This window comes from Colobus angolensis, unplaced genomic scaffold (assembly GCF_000951035.1).
Source record: "Colobus angolensis palliatus isolate OR3802 unplaced genomic scaffold, Cang.pa_1.0 Scaffold108, whole genome shotgun sequence".
Lineage (NCBI taxonomy): Eukaryota > Metazoa > Chordata > Mammalia > Primates > Cercopithecidae > Colobus > Colobus angolensis.
Window position 1 is genome coordinate 4,296,495 of NW_012111808.1, and position 24,351 is coordinate 4,320,845.

Below are 24,351 nucleotides of genomic sequence, written 5' to 3' on the forward strand. Positions count from 1 at the left end.
CCAACTTCTGTCTACCTTAGTTCCAAATGTACCAAATTCACAAGTCCTCAATATGTTTCTTTTTAAACATGTCATGATAGTGTTGTATTAACATCTCATGGTAATGTTTAGGAACTTACAGAATTCTATTAGGCAATACCTATTGAGTTTTTATTATACTTATGTTGTTTTTGCAATCAAAAGTATTTTCTGACTCACCCCCAAGAAGTTTATTTTTTTCTGTAGTATTAGAAAGTGAAAAATAAACCATGGCTAGAAATGTAAAACTATATCAGTGTCAATCATATCTACAGCTTAGAAATGTTTTGTAGGTACACCGACATACAGCCCTTGCAGCAAATACCCAATCACAGCAGAATATGCACACAACAACTCTCGCACGAGCTAAAGGGGAGATTCTGAGAGTCATTGAAATTCTTATTGAAAAGATGCCCACAGATGTTGTGGATCTTCTTGTGGAGGTAAGAATATCCTGTTTTAAATGATCCATCAGCAACCTAAATTAAATATTCTGATGAAGTAATATAAATCAGCATCTTTATTTCTGGCATCTCTAAAAGAGATAAAGGGTGAGAGAGACAGAAAGAATGTGTGTGTGTGTGTGTGTGTGTGTGTGTGTAAGAGAGAGATAACTAAAATTAATTTTTGTGCCATTTCTGGAAGACTTATTTAAATTTCCTCAAAAATCAAAACGATTTTCATGTTCATTCACCATTCACTTAGAATTGGTCCATAATATGTAAATGTCTGTAATATGTAAAGGTTATGTTACCTTTGACATCTTTCATTATAAATAAAATGTATATGTTGAATAAAGCTACCTATTATGTGCATAAATATGAATTGACTTTAAACAAGTCTGTTGTCTTTATTTTATTGCACTGTCCTTTAGATTTCTTTTCACAGATAAGAGAAAGGATAGATTGAAATATACACATGGCTTAAATTGCTTTTGTTTTTATTTTAAATACTAAAATAAAACTATATAGACTTTTTATGGGCAAATGAGGCCTAAGTTAACCATTTACATTTTGGAAAATTAAGCATTTGAAATTAATTTTAAATCTGTTCTTTTCTGTCAAAGGTTATGGATATCATTATGTACTGCCTTGAAGGATCTTTAGTTAAAAAGAAAGGTCTTCAAGAATGTTTCCCAGCCATCTGCAGGTAAAGAAGTCTTCAAGAACATGCAAAATAAATAATTTTCAGTAACAAATAATTTTTAAAATGTTTGGCACAGTGTTAGTAGTCTTGGTCAATTAGAAATCCAGTTATTTATTAATGTCTGCTTACTTTCTAAAACAATATAGGCAGGTTATAGTTAGAAACAAAAATATAGTAGAGTTAGCTATTTGAAATTGGGTGTTGAAGATATTTTGCTCAAACCTTAGAAAAACTGACTAAGAGAGAACATTCATTGAATGTGTCTGTATTCTTATATTCATTACTCTAATTATTATTTACGTTACAAAATTGAGTTAGGAAGCTTCTGGCTTTGGAAAGAAAATGTTCTTTTCTGCCAGCAGACATCTTTGGGCCACGCTTTCACTGATAAAGTTTATTTTTAATACAAAGACCAGTGTTTGCATTACTTTCTCTTAAGTATAGGTGTTTTCCTTATGAGAAAGCAGGAAAAGAAGCCAAGAAAAGTTAAAACTTTTATAAGCAATGTTGCTTTTGCTAAGTGTAACTTTATGAATTATATATGTACATAATTTAATAATTATAGAGCATATAATTATTATAGCGTGAAGGGGTATTTTTAGAGCCAAAGTGTAGTAACGTTATGTTTATTTTTCTTTCAAAGCTGTTTTAAACTTGGTTCTCAAAATGCTTATAGATTGAGGTACATCTTGTTAAAAAATGTTTTATCTCCATGCAGTCGATAGAAATAGTATTTAAATCTTTTGAAGATAATTGTTTTTGTAGAAAACAGAACAACCAGTTATTCATAGTTATATAACGTTTTTCTTTTGAAGACAAGTTCAGTGATATCCTATTTTTGCTCATTTTTATGAATACACTGTAGTAGAAAGCTTCATTTTGGACTACAGCTTTCCTGAGTGCAATGACATTACCTACTATGCAAATTTATTTCAGCATGTGATTGTACTCTATGAGCCTTCGCATATCTTTTTCTGTATTTATGGTAGACCTTGTAGCCTGGTCTCTTCATTTTGCAGTTTCCGATTCATGCATCCCAAAATTTAAAAACATAAACACAAGGTAAAAAAAAATTACACTGTAGCATACATGTCTACAGATGCACATTTTCTCGTGACGGGGTTTGGCAAATTAGAATACAACCGTGTTTTAACATTATGCCGTGTGTTTGGTTTATGGTCTTCTTTTTAAGAATTGTGTATATTAAATCTTATGCACAATGAACTGATTTTAAGAATACAAGTAGTTGTTATTTTCCAAGTTGACTGTTTTCTATGGGAATGTCTAAGTGAAAATGCACTTTTGCCTGTCGCTTCCTGGAGGTGATGAGGAAGCGGTTTTACTGGGGCTTATTTTACTGAATGTTAACGGTGCTCCTTGCAGCGCCAGCCACTGGCATGTAAAGAAGCTTCCTGGAGGTAACATGAAAGTGTTCAGTGTTTAAAGGATCTGTTTTTCCCCTCTGCTGGAAGCCTGCCTCCTCCACAAGCCAGATCCTCAGTCCCTAAAACCACCTTAGTCTGCTGCATATCCACTTTCGTTTCCTATTATGTGGTCACTGAAGAGTCAGGGTTCTGCTAGAATGCTAAGGAGGCACGTGTCTTAACTGAAGGCTCAGTATAAATTTTTTCTGATTTGGCAGAAAGCAGTTGTATTTTGTTTATCAATTTAATAACATTTATTGAACACCTACTGTGTATCAGGTACTAACCAGGCCCTGGGGAAACAATGATGAATAAGGTGATATCCTCACGGGGCACAGGGGAGGTAATTATACAGACAGATGATTCCAGCTTCTGTGTCCTATGCTGGAGTAGAATTACATACCAGGGACTGAGGTAGGCAATAAATGGAGTGCTTAATTCTGGGTATGGAAGTCTGAGAAAGTTTCACAAAGGAGAAGGCATAATAACAATAATAATACCTGTGAAAATGCTTTAGTAAAAGTGTCTGCCAAATGGAGAGAGGGATTTTCCCTCTGAGGGAGTTGTGGTGATGGAAAAGTGGTAGTGGATTCTGGAAGCTTCACAGAAGAGTTGATGGGGTGGGCTTTGCAGGATAATTAGGGGTGTGTCATCTTGAATTGCAGAGGGAACCAGACTGGCAAATGTTTGACGGCACAGAAGTGTACAGCAAGTTTGGTAAATGCTGTGTAGTAGAGTGGCTAGAACGTAGGTTGAGGGTGGGAGTCTAGTATAGTGCCTGAGTATAGAGAGGGCTTTGAATTTCATAGGAAGGAGTTTGACTATTACAGCAGGGCCTTGAATAATGTCATTTCATTCAACATCATTTCATCATAATGTTGAAGAGAAAAAAGTAATTCTCAGCTAGGGTCACTGTCTGTGTGGCCTTTATACTTTCTCCCCAGGTCCATGTGGGTTTTCTTTGGGTACTCTGGTTTCCTCCCACATCCCAAAGATGTGCCCATTAGGTGAACTAGCATTTCTAAATGGTCCCCATCTGAGCGAGAGTGTGTGGCGTGCGCACACGCGCTCCATCATGGGATGGCATCCTATCCAGGGCTGGTTCTGCCTAGTGCCCTGAGTTGCTGGGAGAGACTCCAGCCACCCATGACCCTGAACTAGGATAAGTGGGTAAATAATGATCTTACTTGTTTTTGTCGTGGGTAGGTGGAGTTCTTTGCCTGCTTTTTATCAGTTGCAAAGCAGGAAAAAGTCAAGCAGGCTTTATTCCTGGCCAGGCCTGGAAAAGGAAGGAACTCTTGGTCTAAAGACACCCTCTCCCCGAAAAATAGAAGGCATGGTGCGTGTAAGAGCCGGGTATGGAGAGGGAAAGGGATGTTAACATGCACAGGGTGGGACTCCAGATGCACAGGCTCAGTGCATAAACATACATCTTCATGCAACCCATGACACAAAATGGCGAGGTGTTCTTTTGGGTGAGGGAATTTTAGTATTATAATGATAACGTTAAGGATCTAAAGGCAACTAGGGGTCACTTGTTCCAGTTTGCACCAGTTGGGGATCTTATCTCCCTCTGGTATGTGGTCAGGAATGGAGAAGCTCTGGTGCTACTGGGCTGTCTGGTTTCTTTATGCAGCTGTGCCTGCAAATAAAGGGCATAATTAAAGAAAAACGGTAAGAAAAAGAACTTTTCCAATTATTTCATCAGGGTGGTCCTGGTAACATTTTTATTAATCTTTCTCAAATGTTTGTAGAGGTCAACTTCATTTCAGTGTTTAATATTGGAAATGTTTTGGGTCTTTCTGAGTTTGGTGATGTTTTTGTGACCAGAAATGTGCCATAGAAACTTAACTCTTAGATATCAATTAGCCTGTGGTACAATTGGTTTCATTATAGGTCAGTTTTCAAGAACATACTAAATCCTCACATTAAGTGAGGACTTACTGTGTTTGATAGACAATAGAAAGTCAGAAAAGGTTAAGCAAAAATGTGTAATTCTTCTACCAGGACATAGTTGATAAGACATAATTTTATGAAACATCAGATTTATAACAAAGTTATTAAGTTATGTAGATATTATTAAGATTGTGAAAATAAAGTCCACATAGGCCCATTTATTTGTGAGTCAGCACATAAACATAGAAGAATGATTAACAATATAAGCTTGTAGCTTATGCTAAATGTGAGTTGCAATAGATGATAAATTATAGAGGACTTCAGAGAACACTAAGCTTGCATGGGTCCTCAGAAGTTTTACAGGTCAATGCCACTCCATCTATTGGCTGATTTTTACTAGGTTAATATATGAACAACAAAGATAACATATCAGTAGGAGTTAAAATTATTTTATTGAGTATCTGCCATGTCTGTACCATTGGATTCTACTAGGTGCCTTATAGCACTTTTGAGTCTTCTGTATACAAAATGCCTTTCATGAAATGGGAAACTCCAAAGTCAATGGCATGAATATCTGTGGTTCAAATATGTGATGTTTGTTTTTAAAATCTTTATATAGTTTTGTATTCTTTTTCTTTTTGTTTCCTTCCTTTTACCCTTTTTAAAATGTGCTCTGGGTTTTGTCTTAGACTAACCTCTTTAATGCTGCCTTATGCCAGTATTCGGTTGCTGTGGCTGACAGATCACAAAATGATGTGAAACTTCATTAGTGTTCTTCATAAATGAAATATTTATGGATGCATCCAGAAAAGTGCTTATGATTTGGGTATTCACACAGTATTATTTTTTTGTGGGTCTCTCTAATAATAATGTGAAAATCTAAAATGTATACAAAATATTAGCTAATATATATTTCAAAGTAATATATAAGTAAAAAACTACCAGATGACATTATTGCTTTCATATCTGTAAAAAAGTAATAAATAATTTTTAGTCAATATTGTAAACATGATCTTCACATCTAAAGTTGTATTAATTAAGAGCTAATGTAGTATCCTGAAGTCATTGAGTATTTAAAAACAGTATTCTGACTGGTGGTTAACATAAAATTAACTATTCTCTGTGAGTCCAAAGATAAAATAGCATTATATATAGAATGCTGAATAATCCTGAGTTTGGGTTTTTTGGTTTTATTTTGTTGTTTAGTTTTTTTCATCTTCACCAGTGGGCTTGTAGGGTTTTTTGTTTGTTTGTGGATTTTTGTTTTTTGTTTTTTTTTTTTTGAGATGGAGTATCACTCTGTTGCCCAGGCCGGAGTGCAGTGGCGCGACCTCAGTTCACTGCAACCTCTGCCTCCTAGGTTCAAGCAATTCTTCGCCTCAGCCTCACAAGTGGCTGGGACTTCAGGTGTGTGCCACCATGCCCAGCTAATTTTTGTATTTTTTTTATTCATTTATATATTGAATAAACTCAGAATTTCTAAGGAAATGGCTGAAGATATTCCTTCAGCCCATGCATTCCAGAGATACACCATGAGCTTTTAAAGACTTGCCCTTAGACAGTGCCACAGAATGCCTGCTGATGGCTGTAAGTGCAGACTTTCATTAATCAGGTTTTATCTAAAACTCAGCTGAGAAACACAGAGCACTAAGAAGCTAGTTTAGAATACATGTGGTCCATTTATTCCTCGGAATATTCTAGTTTACATCTTTAGATTGGGTGAAACCATCCAAGAGCTCCATTTTTTTCTAGGCTGTCTGTTCTCCTCCGAGGTTTCCCTGCCCATGTTCCTCTTCAGCATTAGGCCTGCCGTTTGCATGGAGGCACCTTTCAAGGGAGTGCGTAAGAAAACAGTGGTCCTATTATGGCAGGGCTGTCATGTTGATGTCACTCGGTACATTGTTTAGTGTCCCTTCTATGAAGACTCAAGACGTTTCTTTTAAATCTAGATGACAGCTCGTTTTTCTTTTCCTAAGGAACCTAGAATGTGGTTTTTGTTTGTGTTTTGTTTGTTTTTCCCATATAACCAGTGTTAATTTTAAAATTTGCCTTGGCCATTAAGCAGCTTAAAGCCAAAGTCCCTGCTTAAGTCTAGGAAGTCATGGCTTCTGTCGCCCGTGCTCCTTCGCTCATAATCATACCTTCAGCTTTGTCTTTTTTGTCTATCTTTTTACTGTGTTCTAGAAGCTTCCGTAAGTCCTTTATGTTATGTGTGTATGTGTATGTATTATGTATGTGTGTATGTACCTTAGTGCATGTATGTATATGTGTATATGAAATACACGGTTTTATTTCAAAAGCCATGAAAGTAAAAATCATTGTAAGAATATTAGCTATGATTATTTTCTAGAATAAAAAAGACATTTTTTGTATTAACTGAAATACTTTAGATCTTCCTGGAGTCGTTTATATAGCTATAGATATTTTTCTATAACAAATCCAGTAAAAGTTACAAAAATCACACACTATTAACTAGCTGTATTAACGTTACAGTCATAGCTTTAAATATTTCCTAATAATTCACATTTCACTTTCTGGGATATTAATAATGTAGTGTCATCTACTAATAATACAAGAAGATTACTTAGATTTCAGTGCCCTTGAAAAAATGTAGCACACACATCCTTCAAAACACAGTTATACAAAATGGTTCTCCTGTCAGATTTTTTTATCAGTGTAACAAATATGACTGTATTATTATATAGGAATTAAACTGCATCCATTTTAAAGCACAAACATATTAGCCACAAGACTGCTGCAGCACTGAATTAGTTTTATGTTTATAAATAAGCAGAATAGGAAGCACAATAAGGTAACATTTAAGAAATGAATCTCTGTAGGTTCTTTCCCAGCTGGGCCTCGGCTTTGCCTTCGTGCGTCTCCTCGGTGATCTTCAAAAAGGCATCATCTAGCACTCTAGATAATTATTGTTAGAGGGTTCTGAGTAATTTACATTTAATTGCCTGGACTATAAATAATACAGCATCCTCAGTTAAAAATACCCTAGACGCCAAGAAAGTAGAACCGACTCCTTTCAAGTCTTGGGAGGATAAACATCACTGAAATTTCTTCAGAATTCTTTGTTAAAATTTCGTTGCAAGTTGCCATGTCACTGAAGTCAGATCCCCATGTGAAGTCCCTCACACGGAAGACCAGGCAACACGGAGTGTGCCATGCTTGACTCAGTTGGATGATGTGTCTTCCTTTGGTCACTGGATCAATGCTGACTGGTATTACACTACTCAGTGTGCTGCAGCAGCATGAAACACGAAGGCGTAGAGCAGTACTTGCGGTGTGTTCTGCACAGATGTTACTGAACCCAGAGAAAAGCACTCTAGAACTTGTACGTGTGATACACACATGTTCCAAAAGGAATGCTTGTTTTTTATTTGGCAAAATTATTCTTTACTAATGTCAGAATAGAGAGGTTTAAGCTCTTAGAAGCTACTATCAAGGCTCCATTAGAAACGAAGATAAAGCCGGGCGCGGTGGCTCAAGCCTGTAATCCCAGCACTTTAGGAGGCCGAGACGGGCGGATCACGAGGTCAGGAGATCGAGACCATCCTGGCTAACACGGTGAAACCCCGTCTCTACTAAAAATACAAAAACTAGCCGGGCGAGGTGGCGGGCGCCTGTAGTCCCAGCTACTCGGGAGGCTGAGGCAGGAGAATGGCGTAAACCCGGGAGGCGGAGCTTGCAGTGAGCTGAGATCCGGTCACTGCACTCCAGCCCGGGCGACAGAGCGAGACTCCGCCTCAAAAACAAAACAAAAAAAAAGAAACGAAGATAAAATACTTCTACAAATACAACGTACTTTTTAAGTTTAAGGTGATTATATTATGATCTTGAGGTCTGGTAGTGGCGTAATGCATGACAAATAAAGGATTAGGGTTTTTTTTAAATGAAATTGTAAGTCATAAGAGATTTTAGGATTTCTTCAGAGCAAAAATTAGATATACCTCTAGATGTGATTTTTTGGTCACTTAAAACTGCACAGTCGTGCACATACAAGTAGCTTGAGGAAAGGGGCTTTTCCCTTCATTTCTTTTATAGCAACTAGTAGAGGGCTCCAACTGGCCAAAGACCATATGTCCCAGCATTCCCAGATAGGTCATTATTTCACGCACTTTTTTTGTTTTGAGTTAAGGCAGTTTATTTGATGTATAATAATCAAATTTAATTTTTGTGATTTAATTTTTATGGTTTTTAAAGACTTGTCAAATAAATAAATTCACTGATTCCAAAAAAAGAAAAAAACCTTTGTTGGGCTCTGTCCCAATTTTTAGTTTAAAAAATGTATACCCTCAGTGTAGCCACTCAGCGACAGTGGTTGAATAATGACACTAGCTATGCCGCTTCGTGTGTTTAGTCCTTAATTTCATCCTGATAAATGGCATCAGTTCTTTTGCTTAAGCAGTGACCTTACTGCATTATTTTTATAGAATTACAAGTTGTAAAATTTTGATTCTGTAAAGGACCTTCCGTTATGACTTACTACTTCCTGTCCTTCATTTTAAAAACAGGCAAACTGACAAGCCTTTTTTATGCTGACAGTCAGACCAAAGTGAAGCTTAGCTTTCCTGAACAGATCTCATATCTGCTCTGTGTTCTTAGAGTGGGGTGTGCACTGTTACACAGGCTTACACGTGTCAGGGGCACACATGGAGTTGAGCCATCTCATCAGAGGATGAGCTGACCGTTGCTGAGTTCCAAGCCCAGGCCTCTTCCTGTGTATCCTTCATCTCATTTTCTCTCACCGCCTCTTGGACCTTGCTCTTTAGATAACTTTCTCTTTTATCCTTACCTTCTCCTTCTCTATGGCATCTCTTTTTCAGCCTGGAAGTGTATTTTGTTCTCTTGTAAAAACCCTTCCTTCTCTCTGTATCTTCTCCACCTACTGTCCAATCCATCCTTTTCCAGGACACTTCATCCAGTTTGTCACCTCTCCCACTCTCTTCATCTACTGGAATCTGGTTTTTGCCCCCACTGGTTTTCTAAACTCTCTCTCTGTCTCTCTGTTTCCCTTTGGTTACAAACAATTTTTGATTACCAAATGCTTTTCAGTCTTTAAAGTAGTGGTTCTCAAACTTTTTGGTCTCATGCTGTTATCAAAATTGAAAACCTGAGTTTTTGTTTATGAAGGTTGTATCTATATTTTTGTCTTTTAAAAATTAAAACTGAGCATTTTTTAAATATTGATTTATTTGTTTAAAATCAACTCATTTTGCATTGATGTAGAAACATTTTTATGAAAAATACTTTCCAAAATGAACAAATACTGAGAAAAGTAGCATCGCTTGACATTTGTCAGATCTCTTTACTGTCTAGAAGACAGGTGGAATTTAATAGCTATGCACGTCTTTCATCTGTTGCAGTATATTATTTTGGTTGGAAGATATGGTCAGAATGTAACTGCTCACACAGATGTGTAGTTGAAAAGGGAGGAATGTTTTAATGGCCTTTTCAGGTAATTTTATATCTTCTTGGACACTGCACCAAAACTCAACATGTGATTGTTTTTTAAAGGTTAGTTGCAATGTGGAATCTGCAGTCACATGAACTTTACTGTTATATTAAATCCACCAGTGTATCTTGCACTTCGAATGGGTCTTTCACCTGCCCGTGATTTTGTAACATTATGCCCTGGTCTTCGGAGAATGTTGGTCCACTGAGTTATGTTGGCTGTCCATATATGGTCACTTTGCATTTAACAATATTAAAATAGCACATTTACTAATATTACTGCTGATCTCCTCAAAAAAGTTAGTGTTGAGAAGCCAGATACAGGTTTCCAAAATTCTTATTTTTACTTAAAAGCTTGAACGTGTCATTGACAATGAATCTTGTCAGTTGTTTTCCTGGAAAGGCTTAACGTTGTTCATATTCAAGAAAGTATCTCTCAAATAACTAGTTTTTCTCTCAGTTATGCTTTCAAGTAAATGGCGTTCGGTGAAAAAAGCAGCTAGTTCATTCTGCAAGTCAATCTTACAAGTGTTTTTCTCCAAGACAACCATGAGATTTCAGTATACAGAAGTGTTTTATGCGTACTTCCCACTTTGTCACACTGAATGTTGAAACAATGTGTACTCAAGGGTTGAAATTTCCTTGATTAATAACTTTTTCATCATGGATATTCTGAAGTGAAACTGTTCTGCTGTTTTGCTCACTGCCAGCATGGCAGTGAAGAACATAGCGACTGCTAAACGAGGACATGTCAGTGCCCCTGCCTTGATTCGGGTTAAAGTGTCAGCAGTTTTACCCACCATTGCTTTTGCATCATCAGTGCAAAATCAACACGACGAAAAGGCCAAATAATATCTCAGTATTTTTATGAAAATTGTTTTGATCTCGTCGACTTCTCAAAGGAAAGGCATCTGCAAAACCACAGTTTGAGAACCACTGATTTAGTGAAATCCTTTGTTGCACAGAATCATGAAATGTATTTTTTCTTTCTTAAAACTCTTTATTTTCTGCATCTCCCATATCCCACAGTGATAACCTTTCCTACGAACCAGTACCTAGAGAGAAGGTAGCCTAGATTTCAGGAAAACTGAGGCTAGGCTTCCTGTAGCTCAGTAGAAATCCTGAAACTTCTATTTATTTTAAAGGACCATTAACTTTTCTTGGGATTCCAGTGCCACTGGTTCCAGAAGGGGGCCTCCTTAAGGAACCATGGGCATTTGATGTTAAAGCACCATGATACATAATTTTTGGTAGCAAATCGGCCCATTGTTTAGAGGTCACATGATAGATGACATCCTCTTAAATGTGTCAGACTTGCATTCTTGAAGTGCCATTCTCAAATTCTCTAGGCTCATTCGTCTTTTTTCTCTTCCTTTAATAAGGCCAAGCTTATTCCTACCTCAGGACTTTTGTTCTTGCTATTTCCTCTGCCTAGAAGGCACCTCCTCCAGATATTGACATAGCCTGCATGGTCTCATCATTCAGGTCAGCCTCCTCTGACCTCCCTATGTATAACAGCCTCCTTGCCATCATTCTCACATTATTACCCTTTTAGCTTCACAGAATTTTATAATCTGCACTCCTCTTGTTTATCCTTTTTTTACTCATTAGGCCCTTAAGAACAGGTAACTTCTCTGATAATTTCCTATTGTAGTCCCGGCAACCTTAACTGTTGAATGATGAATGCAGAGACCCTGTGCCTGCACTGAGGATTAAAGGGTCTGCTCCTGGAACAGAGAGCCAGGGCGCACACTCCCATACCTCTTCCTCACACCCTTTTCCTCATCTTTGTTACCTTGTCTTTCCCTTCCCTAGTTCACAGTTAGCTCTTCCCCATCCTAAATGGCATCTCATCCTGTCGATTCTAAGGTTATCTTACAGTCTCTTCTCAGCAACCCTAAGCACTTGTGTTTAGCTTGCTTTTGTTTCTTTGAAACAAAATTCTCAAAGATACAGAATATGTATAATTCCCTAAAATATGGAATATATATATGAAATCTTAAGATATATACACACATGATGTATATATCTTAAGCTATGTATATACTATGTATCTGTATTATATATATCTTATATGCACACTATGTGTATATACACATGCACATATACATATATACACTAGTATATAGTCTGCTTTTTCAAAGAATTAAGATTCCAAGTGAATAATTCTCAACCTATTTAATGTTAGGACCCCTTTAAACTCTTAAAAATTATTGAAGAACCCAAAGAACATTTGTTTATAGTGAATTATGACTATCAATATTTGCCATATTAGAAATTTAAACTGAGAAATTTTTAAATTATTTTATTTGAAAAGAACCCATTATATCTTAACATAAAACATATTTTTATGAAAAATGATGCCAACCTCTTTGATGTCTGGCTTAACAGAAGTCAACTGGATTCTTCTGTCTGCTTCCACCTGTGATATCTCAGATCATGTAAAATCTGGAAAACTCAGCTCTACATTCATGAGAAAACGAGAGTGAAAAAGGCAAATAACATCCTGGTGTCAGTGTGGACACTTGAGAAGTACTGCTCTCAGCTGTCCCTGTGGGACTGCGTCTGGTGAGACAGCGAAGCCCAGGTCGTGGGGGCTCCTGCCTTTGCCACACCCACTGTGCAGTCTGGGGCACATCACTCGACTTCAGTTTCCTCCTGTAGGAAACAAGGGGCTCTTGTGCCTGCTAACGATGGCAACATTCAACTCCAAAATATTAAACGTTTTGTGTAGCAGCTACTTTTCTCATGGCTGACTTACAAATGTATGATTACCAACCATTATCTTACAATAAATTCTGAAACATGTTAAAATATATACATCTTAACATAGGTCTATATGGATGCTGCAGCTTCTTTGATGCCTTCCTAAAAATTCTTTGAAGTAATTACTCTCAAACCTAATCCTGCACTGAGACTATTTAATGAACAAAGAACTCAATTAATATGGAAGGTAAATCACATGTTTTAAGAAAAACAAGGGGTTCCTATTTTGTTTAAAGCTATTTTTGTATCTGATTAAGTTTTACGGGCAAAAAAAGTTTAAGTGGAAACCAAAGGGATAGTTTTTTTAGAAGCATGTTACTTCTCTTACATTCAGACAGTGGAATATTATTCAGCAGTATTAAAAAATTAGCTGTCGCCGGGCGCGGTGGCTCAAGCCTGTAATCCCAGCACTTTGGGAGGCCGAGACGGGCGGATCACGAGGTCAGGAGATCGAGACCATCCTGGCTAACACGGTGAAACCCCGTCTCTACTAAAAAATACAAAAAGCTAGCCGGGCAAGGTGGCGGGCGTCTGTAGTCCCAGCTACTCGGGAGGCTGAGGCAGGAGAATGGCGTAAACCCGGGAGGCGGAGCTTGCAGTGAGCTGAGATCCGGCCACTGCACTCCAGCCCGGGCGACAAAAAAAAAAAAAAAAAATTAGCTGTCAAGCCATGAAAAGACATGGAGAAATGCATATTACTAAATGCATATCACTAAATGCAAGAAATCAATCTGAAAAGGCTATCTATTATATGATCTCCAGCCATATGACATCCTGGAAATGGCAAAACTATAGTCAGAAAAAGATCAGTGGTTGCCAGAGGTCGAGGGAGAAAGGATTTTCAGGATAGTGACACTATGTTATATGACACATATGATACTCTAATGGTAGATGTATGCCATTATACATTCGTCAAAATCCATAGAATGTACAAAACCAAGAGTGAACGCTAATGTAAATGATATGTAAATTTATCAGAAAGCTGCCACTCTGGTGCAGGGTATTGATAGTGGAGGAGGTCGTGTGTATATAGACGTAGGAATAATATAGGAACTCTACTTTCTCCTCAGTTTTGGTTTGATTTTAAAACATCTCTAAAAAAATAAACTATTTTTTAAAAAGCATATCATCCACTCATACTTATTAAAGAGATAAAAAATCAATAGAAACTTCAGTCATATTTAATGATGATATTTACAACACTATATGGTGTTTATCTTTAGAACTGAAAATAAAAATGAAAAGAAAATATTTTAATTGACTGTTTTTTAACATATAAATGGCTAATCTTAGTACCCAATTCCAAAATTAGAAAAAAAGAAGCCACTCAAGAAATGGGAATCAAAAAGTGGGACTTGTTCAATTTAACAAAGTAAAATATTTTTTAAGCACTTGTGTGACTTCTCTGAAAATTTCCAATTCATTCAGTTATCCGTTTATCTGTGCTGTATGCCATGCTGGGCCTGTCAGGCAGTCCCTGCCCTAAAGGGCCTTAAAGTTGGCTTGGCAGAGACAGAGAGGTCAATCAGTGAGCTGTCATAAATGCTATGAGAAAAGGGTGTCCAGGACCCACAGAAGAGTCCCAGTGCCATGATAAGAGGGACACAAAGGAGGGAGCTGGCAGTTGTGCATAGAGGAAAGGAGAACTGGTAGTATTTTAGCAGAGCTTTCAAAGATGAGTAGATGTTTATCAGGCAGATATAGCCTTCTGACTCCAAAATCTATGCTTTTTTTATATATATATAAATGACTGTCATTGAACGAAATACTAATTAAACACTATTGTGAATTGCTGACTAATGAATCAATGATTACTTTGCAAAAATTACAGTGTGTATTCTTTTACATTGTATATTTCATGGCTAAGAATGAAGAAATTCTCAAGCACCATGTACATAGAACTGAACAACATATGTAATGACTCAACTACTTTGGCTTTCCAGTAGATATTAAAGACATTAGTAGTAGCAAGGAAGGTACTAACTTGAAAGGATTTGGAATATAATTTTCTCTAATTTACTTAAGATGGATAAAGCACATGAGTTTTAATACTATTGATATTAAAATTTAAAGTGTTTAATATTGTTTTTGCTGGATTTAATTGATTAACTTTTAGTTGACCTTTGTCGGAAGCTATCTTAGTATTTACACAGAATAATGTGCTTTGTATTAAAACACTCATTCACTTGCGTCCTCTAAATGAAATTATTTCTTACTAACACTTGTTTCTATTCTATATTCTCTATAATATAGAGAACTATGGCATACCATACAGCCATTAAAAAGATTGAGGTAATCCATTTTTACTGACATGGAAAGATGTTAGTAAAAGAGAAATTTTAAAAGAAACTAGCAATATTACAGAAGAGTATGTAAAATAAAATCATTTTTAAAAAAGAAAACTGTATGTGATGATCATTATTCATACCTATACAGGTATATATATGAAGAGAAAAAGATCTGGAAAGACACATCCCAAGCTGTGACTGGTGGATACTGGGGTGATGGGAGGGGATTATTGGTAAAGAGTTACTTTCACTTCTTAACTGTTTTTCTATAATGAATCCTCTGTGTTTCTCTTTTCAATGAGTGTGTTTCTTTATAATTGGATATATATTAGAATAATGCAAATGAAAGAAATAGTAAAAAATGTCGTTGGGGAAACATTATAGCTATAACACAGATAAGATTTTAAAAATTCAAGGTAAAATAAGTATTTAAACTTTTGAACTGAATGAAAAAAACTAATCTAGACAGAACAGTTAAAAGTCTGTATTTTCAGAGATAGCTCACCTTTTCTTAAACTTGGCTATTATGTAGACAGACTGATTGATTTTGCTTTTCAAGTGAAAAGCTGAATCAGCTCTGTTCACCTAAATGGGCACTTAAAATCTAGTAAGGAAATGAAGACTGTCTACTTTAGAACAGTGCATGAGCTCATTTTTTAAGAAACTCCTCCAAACCTGTGGTTTGTTTTTATCCCATATGGTGATTACAATAATGGGATGTAAAGTAGCTTCAGTCCTAAATTCCAGTAAAATTCTTAAGTTAGGTCCCATTTTATAGAATACATTTTGTAATAAATTATTTTGGATGTTACTTCTATATTCACAAGTAGAAATGTCTCTAAAATCATTCTAGTCCAGTTTGTGTACCGTAAAATCTCCCAGACAGGTGGCTGTCTTTTAATACTAAAGTTCTTCATATTAAAACAAAAAACTAGACCTTCCAGCAGTATTCCATTTCACTGTATAACAGGAGGAATATTTAATTTTCAGCCTGTTTGAAATGCTGTAGCAAAGTGTTTCAGACCAAATCCCTATTATATTAGCAAATTTAGACTGAAACTATAAAATAATTTGCAATTATCAGATTTATAGTTATAAATCGTAAGTATTTGAAAATATATAAATTTAAAATATTCTGAGCATCCATTTTCCTTATGTTTTCGCATGTTATTAGTTGACACTTCTTTGCCATAGGAAAATAGCAAATTAACTACATCTTATTTAATCTTTCTGTAGTATATATTCAGAGATGCAGGTGGATGATGATAATGATGATGATGATGACGATAGCTGATAAGGTTTGCATGTACCTACCAGTGTTTACTATGTGTCAGGCACTGTTTTAGGTACTTCTGTTGCATTAACTCATTTCAACCACACATACCATAATAAGTACTGTTATTGTTCCCATGTTCCATATTAGGACACTGAGACATAGACAAGTTAAGGAACTCACTCACGGTTACACAATTAGTAAGTATAGATCCAGGTGATAAGGAGCCTGTTTCTCAGCCATTGTGCCTCAAACCCTGGATGTGCATGCTATTTTTCCTTGCAGGATTTCTGATGCCTGGATAGCCCAGGAATCATTTTTGATCTTGCTTTTAACACGCCAGCTGCAATGTGCTTGTGGCAAGTTTTTCAGAGGGAAATGAACTACTCAGCAGGGAATACTGACCGTTTACAGTGTGCAAAACCCTGACTGGGAAGTAGTGACTCTCAAATGGAATTCTGCAGTGTCTGTCACCATCCCAGAATGAGAGATACTTCATTTGGTTTTTTGAACTAGTGCTCTCCACAGGAATGATGCATTTCTGGAAAACATTTCCCCACCCTCCACCATTCATAGCCCCCAAAACTAACAACACAGCTCACCCTGAGCTGATGCCTTCACCAAAGCCATTTTGATGTCTGTGAACCTTTCAAACATATTAGCAGCATGGCAGCCTGAAATTCTGGAGGGTGTGTACAAACATGTTCTAGAAAGTGCCTCTTCCTGAACAAAACTGTCCCCCTTGATTGTGGCTGTGGCATCTGTGAGGGCTGTTGACCAATTCTCTGAGGACCTCCTCTTGAATCTTTTAGACTGATCTCCTCAAGTTTGTGGCCCTGAAAGAGCTCTTTGGCATCTTGTCCTGTCTAGCCAAGGAGGTTGAGGTAGTTAGTTGTCACTGGTACCTTCTTGGGGTCAAAGTGACACGTACATTGCTCCACTGTAGAAGTCCTGTTGCTGTTTCCTGCAGAACTAGCTTGACTGTGTTGTGTAATCAAATCTTTCCTGTGGTTTCCTGGGGATACCTCATGGGTATTTCCTTTCCCATCCAGTATGCATGATGAAAAAAGGGATGCAACATGCAGTTGATTCGATTTTAAATAATTTTTCTTTACACTAAGAATGTAACCTACATGCATATCCTGCAGACTGTAACCAAGTGGATCAATCTAAAAAGTCACTTTGTGTAAAGTAAACCAAATATGTGATACTTTTTTCCCTCTTATTGGCAAAAAAGTATGAAGTTTGCTAATACTAAGTAGGAACATTCTTTCAGTGAAAAGGCAGTTTTGCATTGTCTACTAAAATTTAAAATGTACATATGCTTTGACACAGCTTTGGTGTCTCTATCCTACAAAAATACCTAGGTGTATACAAGGATCTGTGTACAGTATAACCTAAGTTCCCATCAGAAAAAGAATGGTTAAATAATGTAATGCACGTACGCAGAACTACAGTGCAGAGGTGAGCAAGAATGACATGAGATCCACGTGTGCTGACATGAGAGGACCATCCCATGAAGAAAACAAATTTGCGGAAAAGTATGTGTAGTATGTACATCACTTGTATTAAAGGTTAGAAAATAGACTATACTTTCAGTGATCATTTCTATACTTGGTTACTAGAGAAGTTGCTCTGAACGTGTAGGCAGCAGAAACCACAAAGAGGAGGCGCAGCATCCTCCCCTGAGCGTGTTGCTTCCCTGCAACTGCCCTTTGCCATTGATGATAGTTCTTCTCTTCTTCTGTGAGAGTAAGAGGGAGAGGACGCAGTCTGAATGGTGAAAAAAAAAAAAAAAAAAAAAAATAGAAAAGCTCTCGGAAGATCCAGATCCAGTAAATAGTTAAGAGTAGTTACTGTTAGTGGGTGTGAACCATTTTCAATCATGTTAAGAATTCCTAAAAACAACTGGATAAGAATTGTTCATAATACCTCAGCTACTTTTGAAAATACATGTACAGATGCTTAGGACAGTGCCTGATACATAATACTCAGTACATGTTAGCTGCACATAGTAGTCGTTGTGGTATTATTTTGGGGGAAAAAAAGATAGTTGTATTCCCTGTATTCTCTTTTGTGTATGTTTAGATTTAAGATGGTTTCATGTGAAGCTGGAGGTTAATCTTGGATTAATTGAAGTGTGTCTTGTTGCATCTGTTGTTCAGGGAAGTGATATCCAGCAGTAACTTCACGTCCTGAGATCATTGCAAATTACCAAAGTCATAAAGTATTTTTACAGGTTTCCATCTTTTTCCCAAGTCCTAATTCTGCTGAGAGTTGCATGTTTTCTATTTCTTTTTTCAAATTAACTTTTAAATTTCACACATTTTCTCTTATTTGCGGACCATTTTTTATAAAGACTAAAAGTTCATCAATTCAAGGGGAAGTATAAATAGGGAGTGCCAAAGTTATTTAGAAACTCAGGGCCGGGCCCGGTGGCTCAAGCCTGTAATCCCAGCACTTTGGGAGGCCGAGACGTGCGGATCACGAGGTCAGGAGATCGAGACCATCCTGGCTAACCCGATGAAACCCCGTCTCTACTAAAAAAAATACAAAAAACTAGCCGGGCGAGGTGGCGGGCGCCTGTAGTCCCAGCTACTCGGGATGCTGAGGCAGGAGAATGGCGTAAACCCGTGAGTGAGGCGGAGCTTGCAGTGAGCTGAGATCTGGCCACTGCACTCCAGCCTGGGCAACAGAGTGAGACTCCGTCTCAAAAAAAAAAAAAAAAAAAAGAAACTCAGGTACTGAGTGTTTGGCAAACTCTCAAGCAACATGGTGTGCTTCCAAGTGATTTGCTGTGCCAGAGTAGACTCAGTTCATATTTGTGTTTCAAACTCAAACCTTCCCTCTCCGTGTTTGTACACCCCACTGTGAGTTGCTCCTCAATAGTTGAAGTCACAAATATATCTTGGCAGAACTGGATTGTATCTCTCCTCCCCAATAGCCTGTTCTAGTAATAGTTAATAATGATTGATCAATGATTATCTTTTAATTATGTTTTGCCCTATTTCAATAATGGCATCAAAGTGATACCATTTTTATTGAAATTTTTGTGTGCTAATATAAGTCTTTGGCAAATTCTTAGAGTCATTTTTTTCCCGGACATTTATATTGAAAATATATTTTATTGTGCATATTATTATTTAGACTATTTGTATTTACCTTTTTGAATTTCAGCTCATGCAATCTTTTCTAATTCCCTAATATATAATTACATAGTTTTTATTATGTAACTGTCAGTCTCATGCTAAGGTACCCAGACTCCAGAAGCCTTTACAGATAACTTCTTGTAAATCTACAATTGTTTGTCTCAATTGAAAATATGTTTCTAAAAGGGTCATGGGAGAGCCCATTTCCTGATTTCTGCCATTTTTGAACAGTTTTTGTTTCCTTTGTTGTTCATCTCAATTATTGTTTTAGACCCTATAAAATACTCATTGGTCATAAAACTCCGTATTTAGCATAGATTATACACTAGTGACTGAAGGGTAATGTAATGTTTCAAACTTCACTTACTGTTGCATCCTACTTGCTTGGACCATATTTATGTATTCATGCAAAACACGAAGTCCCAGATGGAGGATAAAAAGCAATAAATAAAAATTATCATTTAATATCTCAATGGTGATGGGCATAATAAAGAAAACGTAGGATATTGGGTTAAAAGTAATGGGTAAAGGGCTGTGGTGTTAAACAGAGTGGCCCATAAAAGCCTCCTTTGGGGGCCGGGCACGGTGGCTCAAGCCTGTAATCCCAGCACTTTGGGAGGCCGAGACGGGCGGATCACGAGGTCAGGAGATCGAGACCATCCTGGCTAACACGGTGAAACCCCATCTCTACTAAAAAATACAAAAACTAGTCGAGCGAGGTGGCGGGCGCCTGTAGTCCCAGCTACTCGGGAGGCTGAGGCAGGAGAATGGCGTAAACCCGGGAGGCGGAGCTTGCCGTGAGCTGAGATCCGGCCACTGCACTCCAGCCTGGGCCACAAAGCGAAACCCCCCCCCCCCCCCCCCAAAAAAAAAGCCTCCTTTGTCAGGATTACTTTAGAACAGAGATGTAAATGAAGTGAGGGCATGAGCAATAGTGGTTAACAGGCTGATGAGATTTTCAAGCAGCGGGAGCAACAACTGTCAAAACCCCAAATGGGAACCCCCTTGACATATTCAAGAAAGTGCAGAGATTACTGTGACTAGAGCAGCACCAACAAAGGAGAGAGGTGTCAAGTCCTGAACAAGGCTGTGAACAGAAGAGAGGTGATTTATTGTTGAAAAGTTACTCTGACTGCATGCAGACAGTGATGAAAGCGTGGAGATCAGTGACTTTCAACATGTTGGATGATGACCACCTCAGCTCCAGCAAGAAACGTACTTTACATCATTATCCATTTCCACTTTATTCTTCTTTCACTGATTTGAGTGGTGATGTGCTCTCTGGTTTCACAGTTTCCTTGTAGTCCACCTAGCAGAGGAGAACTATTGTTCAAACATGCATATAAAAATGGTTCTTGCCAGGTCATGGTCAACTGCCTAAGTGACATGTTATCAACACAGTGAACTGGAGACTAAGACACCATTTCCAGAAGGCTCAGCACACAAGAACACGTTACTCTGAGACCCCCAAATTTTACAGGAATTTTCATCCCTTAGGAAAATTCCAGTCATGCAGGATCCGGTCAACATTAGAAAAGTGCAACTTTAAAAACTATAATGGACCCTTCTCTTCAATCCATTGATCCCTTCAGGGCAGAAAGCAAGTAATGGGCGTCCTTCGTCTTGACAGACCCTACCTGGAGCCAGTCCTCCAGGAAAGAGCAGACTAGGAGGATGGTGGGCTCTGGAAGCCTCAGCAGGGATTGGTTCACTGCAGCTAGTTCCCATGGTGAATACTTGGGAAGTGACTGTGTACATACCACTGATTTCTTCTGTTAAGAGAGCTACTGCTAAAGGAATAAAAAGTTTAACAAGAAATCCTAAGATTAAAACATGCCTTAAGACCTTCACTGTCCAGAATTCTTTAAGTTATTGTTTACAAGTATTAGTCCAGTAGTAAATTCCAAAGAATGGAAAATGCAGACCTGTAATATATATGGTCCTTCAAGGCAGAGTAAAGATTTGATTCCAATAATAGATTTGATCTTTCTACCATAAATAATGGTGTTTGTAGATGATATAGAAAGATGAGTTTGATATTCAGAGCATAGAAAATGGGCAATGTAACAAAACCTCTTCAGATTCTAGTTTCACTAAGTAAGATTTTTGTCAACACAAGTATATTTTACTAATGTATTGTTTTGAAGAGGGTTGTTTCGGGGGTAATTATTTTCAGTTTTGCAAAAGGATGTTGGCAATATAGTTGTTAAATTTGTGCAAATAATAGGTAAAGCAAAATACCACTGCAAATTATACTTTGCTATGTGTATTAACCTGCGCAGAGTAAATACTTGCTAAAACATTTGTTAGATATTATATTCTGTGTACTGTAATAGGACATAAATTATTCATGACTATATGTGTATAGATATAGATGTCAGTGTACGCACAGATATAGACACAGTGGTGCCCAATACTTAGGCCACTGTAATTATCGAGTAGCAAAACGGTAAATGTTTTTTAAACTCTTCTAAATCATTTTCATTTACAAGTGTGAGAATGGTAGATTTTGAATGCTGATTCCCACTCTTTCTCTTAAGGTAGAGTACTATTCTTGGGACAAGAAAAACTGAGAAACTAGCTTTTTCCTAACCACTTATTAGCTGGGGAAGCTTCATATGTTTTAGGAGCTTTCTATATCCTTCCTTCTCTCAAACCAATGTACAGAGAGGACACTGCCATTCATGAGCACAGAAAACCCACCCAGCAGGACACACTAAAGTGGTTTCCTTCCTGTTAGTAAGTTAAAAAAAAATTAAGCATTAACCTTCCACTAAAGGGGAAGAGGCTGGTTATTCAGTGGGGCTTAGGGGTAGGACAGAAATATTGTTCAGTATATTACTTGGTAATAAGTAACAAACAAAAGTTTAAAAATGTAATGGTTTGTTTTCCAGATTTATGAAATATATATGAATGTCATAGTGTCTGCCAATGCCAAATGGCTTTGTCAGAATACCCCTGGTTTCAGAATGCTCCCACATTCAAATATCTTGTCTCTCTCAGCCAGAAATGCTGTCTCATGCCCTAGTATACCTCAAGAAAGCATTAGAGAAATGAGATTTTTTTCTGTCATGTTTTATGTCACCCTCCCCCCTTATAAAATATAAATATTAACAGAACAGTTAGTTTGGTATTATGGAACCCAAGGGGAAAAGACAAAGAATGTGTAATAGAATTGATGCAAAATCCTCCTAAATATTTAGGGTAGGCCATTTGTTCATCTGGGCAACTCACACTGAGACAACAGGACTAGATAATGGGAAGGTATATTTGAAACTATTCACAGATATAAAATGATACCTAATTTATACTTCTCATAATTTTTATTCTTAACTTCAGGCCCTAGCCTTATAGACGTGAAATCAATATGGCAATGCACAGACAAGGAATTCAAATACTTAACCTCATCATGAAAATTAATCTGGAAAAATAAAAATAAATAATAAATCAATTTCTTACAATCTTCAAACTATCCTTGCTGAATTATGCAATATAATATAAGTACCAAATATGCTTATTCACACTGCTAAAAGCCATGGCTATCATTTAGATAAGCTGGTAAACATGGGAAATCAAGGAAACTTGACCGGATAACTTTTTCTGGTAGACGGTTTTCTAATTTTATTCTAAATTACTGATATGAACTTAAGCATAAATTTTATGTAGTCTTTTTATGATTGTTTTGCCAGAAAGTATATTTTACTCTTTAATACTATAATAAACCAGGAGAACATAATTACATGAAATATGTAAGCCTTTTCATGTTTTCCATTTCTGCGCAAATAGAAATATTTGCATAGTAGTCACTGTAGCAAAACTGGATTTTCATATTTAATTTTTTTGTATTTAGCCCTTATTTCTTGTTTCAAAAATTCAAGGGTGTTTGTAAGTTGTTTCTGTTGAAAATAATTATTAAGAGGCCAAAGTGATATTCTACATCATTTTTCTTTCAGTTAATTTTTAAGAATTACTAAAATGAAACGTTTTTGAAAAATCATAATATATTTACTATGGATATATTTATTTCAAAATATATATCAGAGCTAACTTTAACCTTTGAAATGTTGCTGTCCACTTCCAAGTGCAGGTCATCTCACCTGGCTTCTTGTTTTTGTTTTTGTTGTTAAAATGTTCAACTCAGGTTCTACATGGTCAGCTATTATGAGCGGAATCACAGAATAGCAGTTGGAGCTCGCCATGGTTCAGTGGCCCTGTACGACATCCGGACTGGAAAATGTCAGGTAAATAAATCATTGTGACTTCCTCTCCATAAAGCGTGGAAGTTATTGAAAAGAGAGAGAGACTAGCACTTCACCAGTTGACGTGCTGAGCTGCTGGAACATTATGGATAATGCTAAAGGGATCAATAGTTTAATGAAGGACGCACAGAATATAGAGCCCTACTGTCTTCATTCACTGGGACTGAAGGGTTGCCACAGAAGAGTTCATAAGAGAGCCCAGAGTAAGGTGACACTGCTGACAAACTATTTTGCAATACATATTTTCTTATTTTAAACCGAGTTTTCTGATCTTATTTTTGCCATGTGTTTTCTGAAAAGTTTGATGATATATTATTATGATATAATGATTGAACAAAAATTAATTTTCTCTAAGTGAAATGAGGTATTTCACAATTATAAGACAGTAATCTAGTCAGAGTTCAGAAAAGAAGTCACAACAGCTTTCGTTATAGTTCTATGAAAAGGAAATAGATGCTGTACTTGAAATACTACTTTTTATACTTTTATAACACTCTTTATGCTTTTATAACACTTCACTGTTTATGAAAAATTCTTGATTTTGTTCCAGATCTTGATCACCTGATTCTTAAAATATACCAATTGGGAAGAGAGGGCAAATCTAACCCCACTTTAGATATAAAAGAATTGAAACATAGCCTTAAATCACTTTATCCCAGAGTCTCACTG

At 36.9% G+C, this 24,351-nt stretch overlaps 1 protein-coding gene across 2 annotated transcripts in view; it reads left to right on the top strand.

Annotated features, from left to right (window-relative positions):
• WDR7 (WD repeat domain 7) overlaps window positions 1–24,351 on the top strand; it is a 382,832-nt gene that overhangs the window by 289,782 nt on the left and 68,699 nt on the right. For both annotated transcript variants that reach the window (XM_011949222.1, XM_011949231.1), the window contains 3 exons: window positions 312–461; window positions 1,085–1,167; window positions 23,565–23,664. In XM_011949222.1, coding sequence (XP_011804612.1) covers window positions 312–461; window positions 1,085–1,167; window positions 23,565–23,664 — 333 coding nt within the window. The remainder of the gene's footprint in view (window positions 1–311; window positions 462–1,084; window positions 1,168–23,564; window positions 23,665–24,351) is intronic.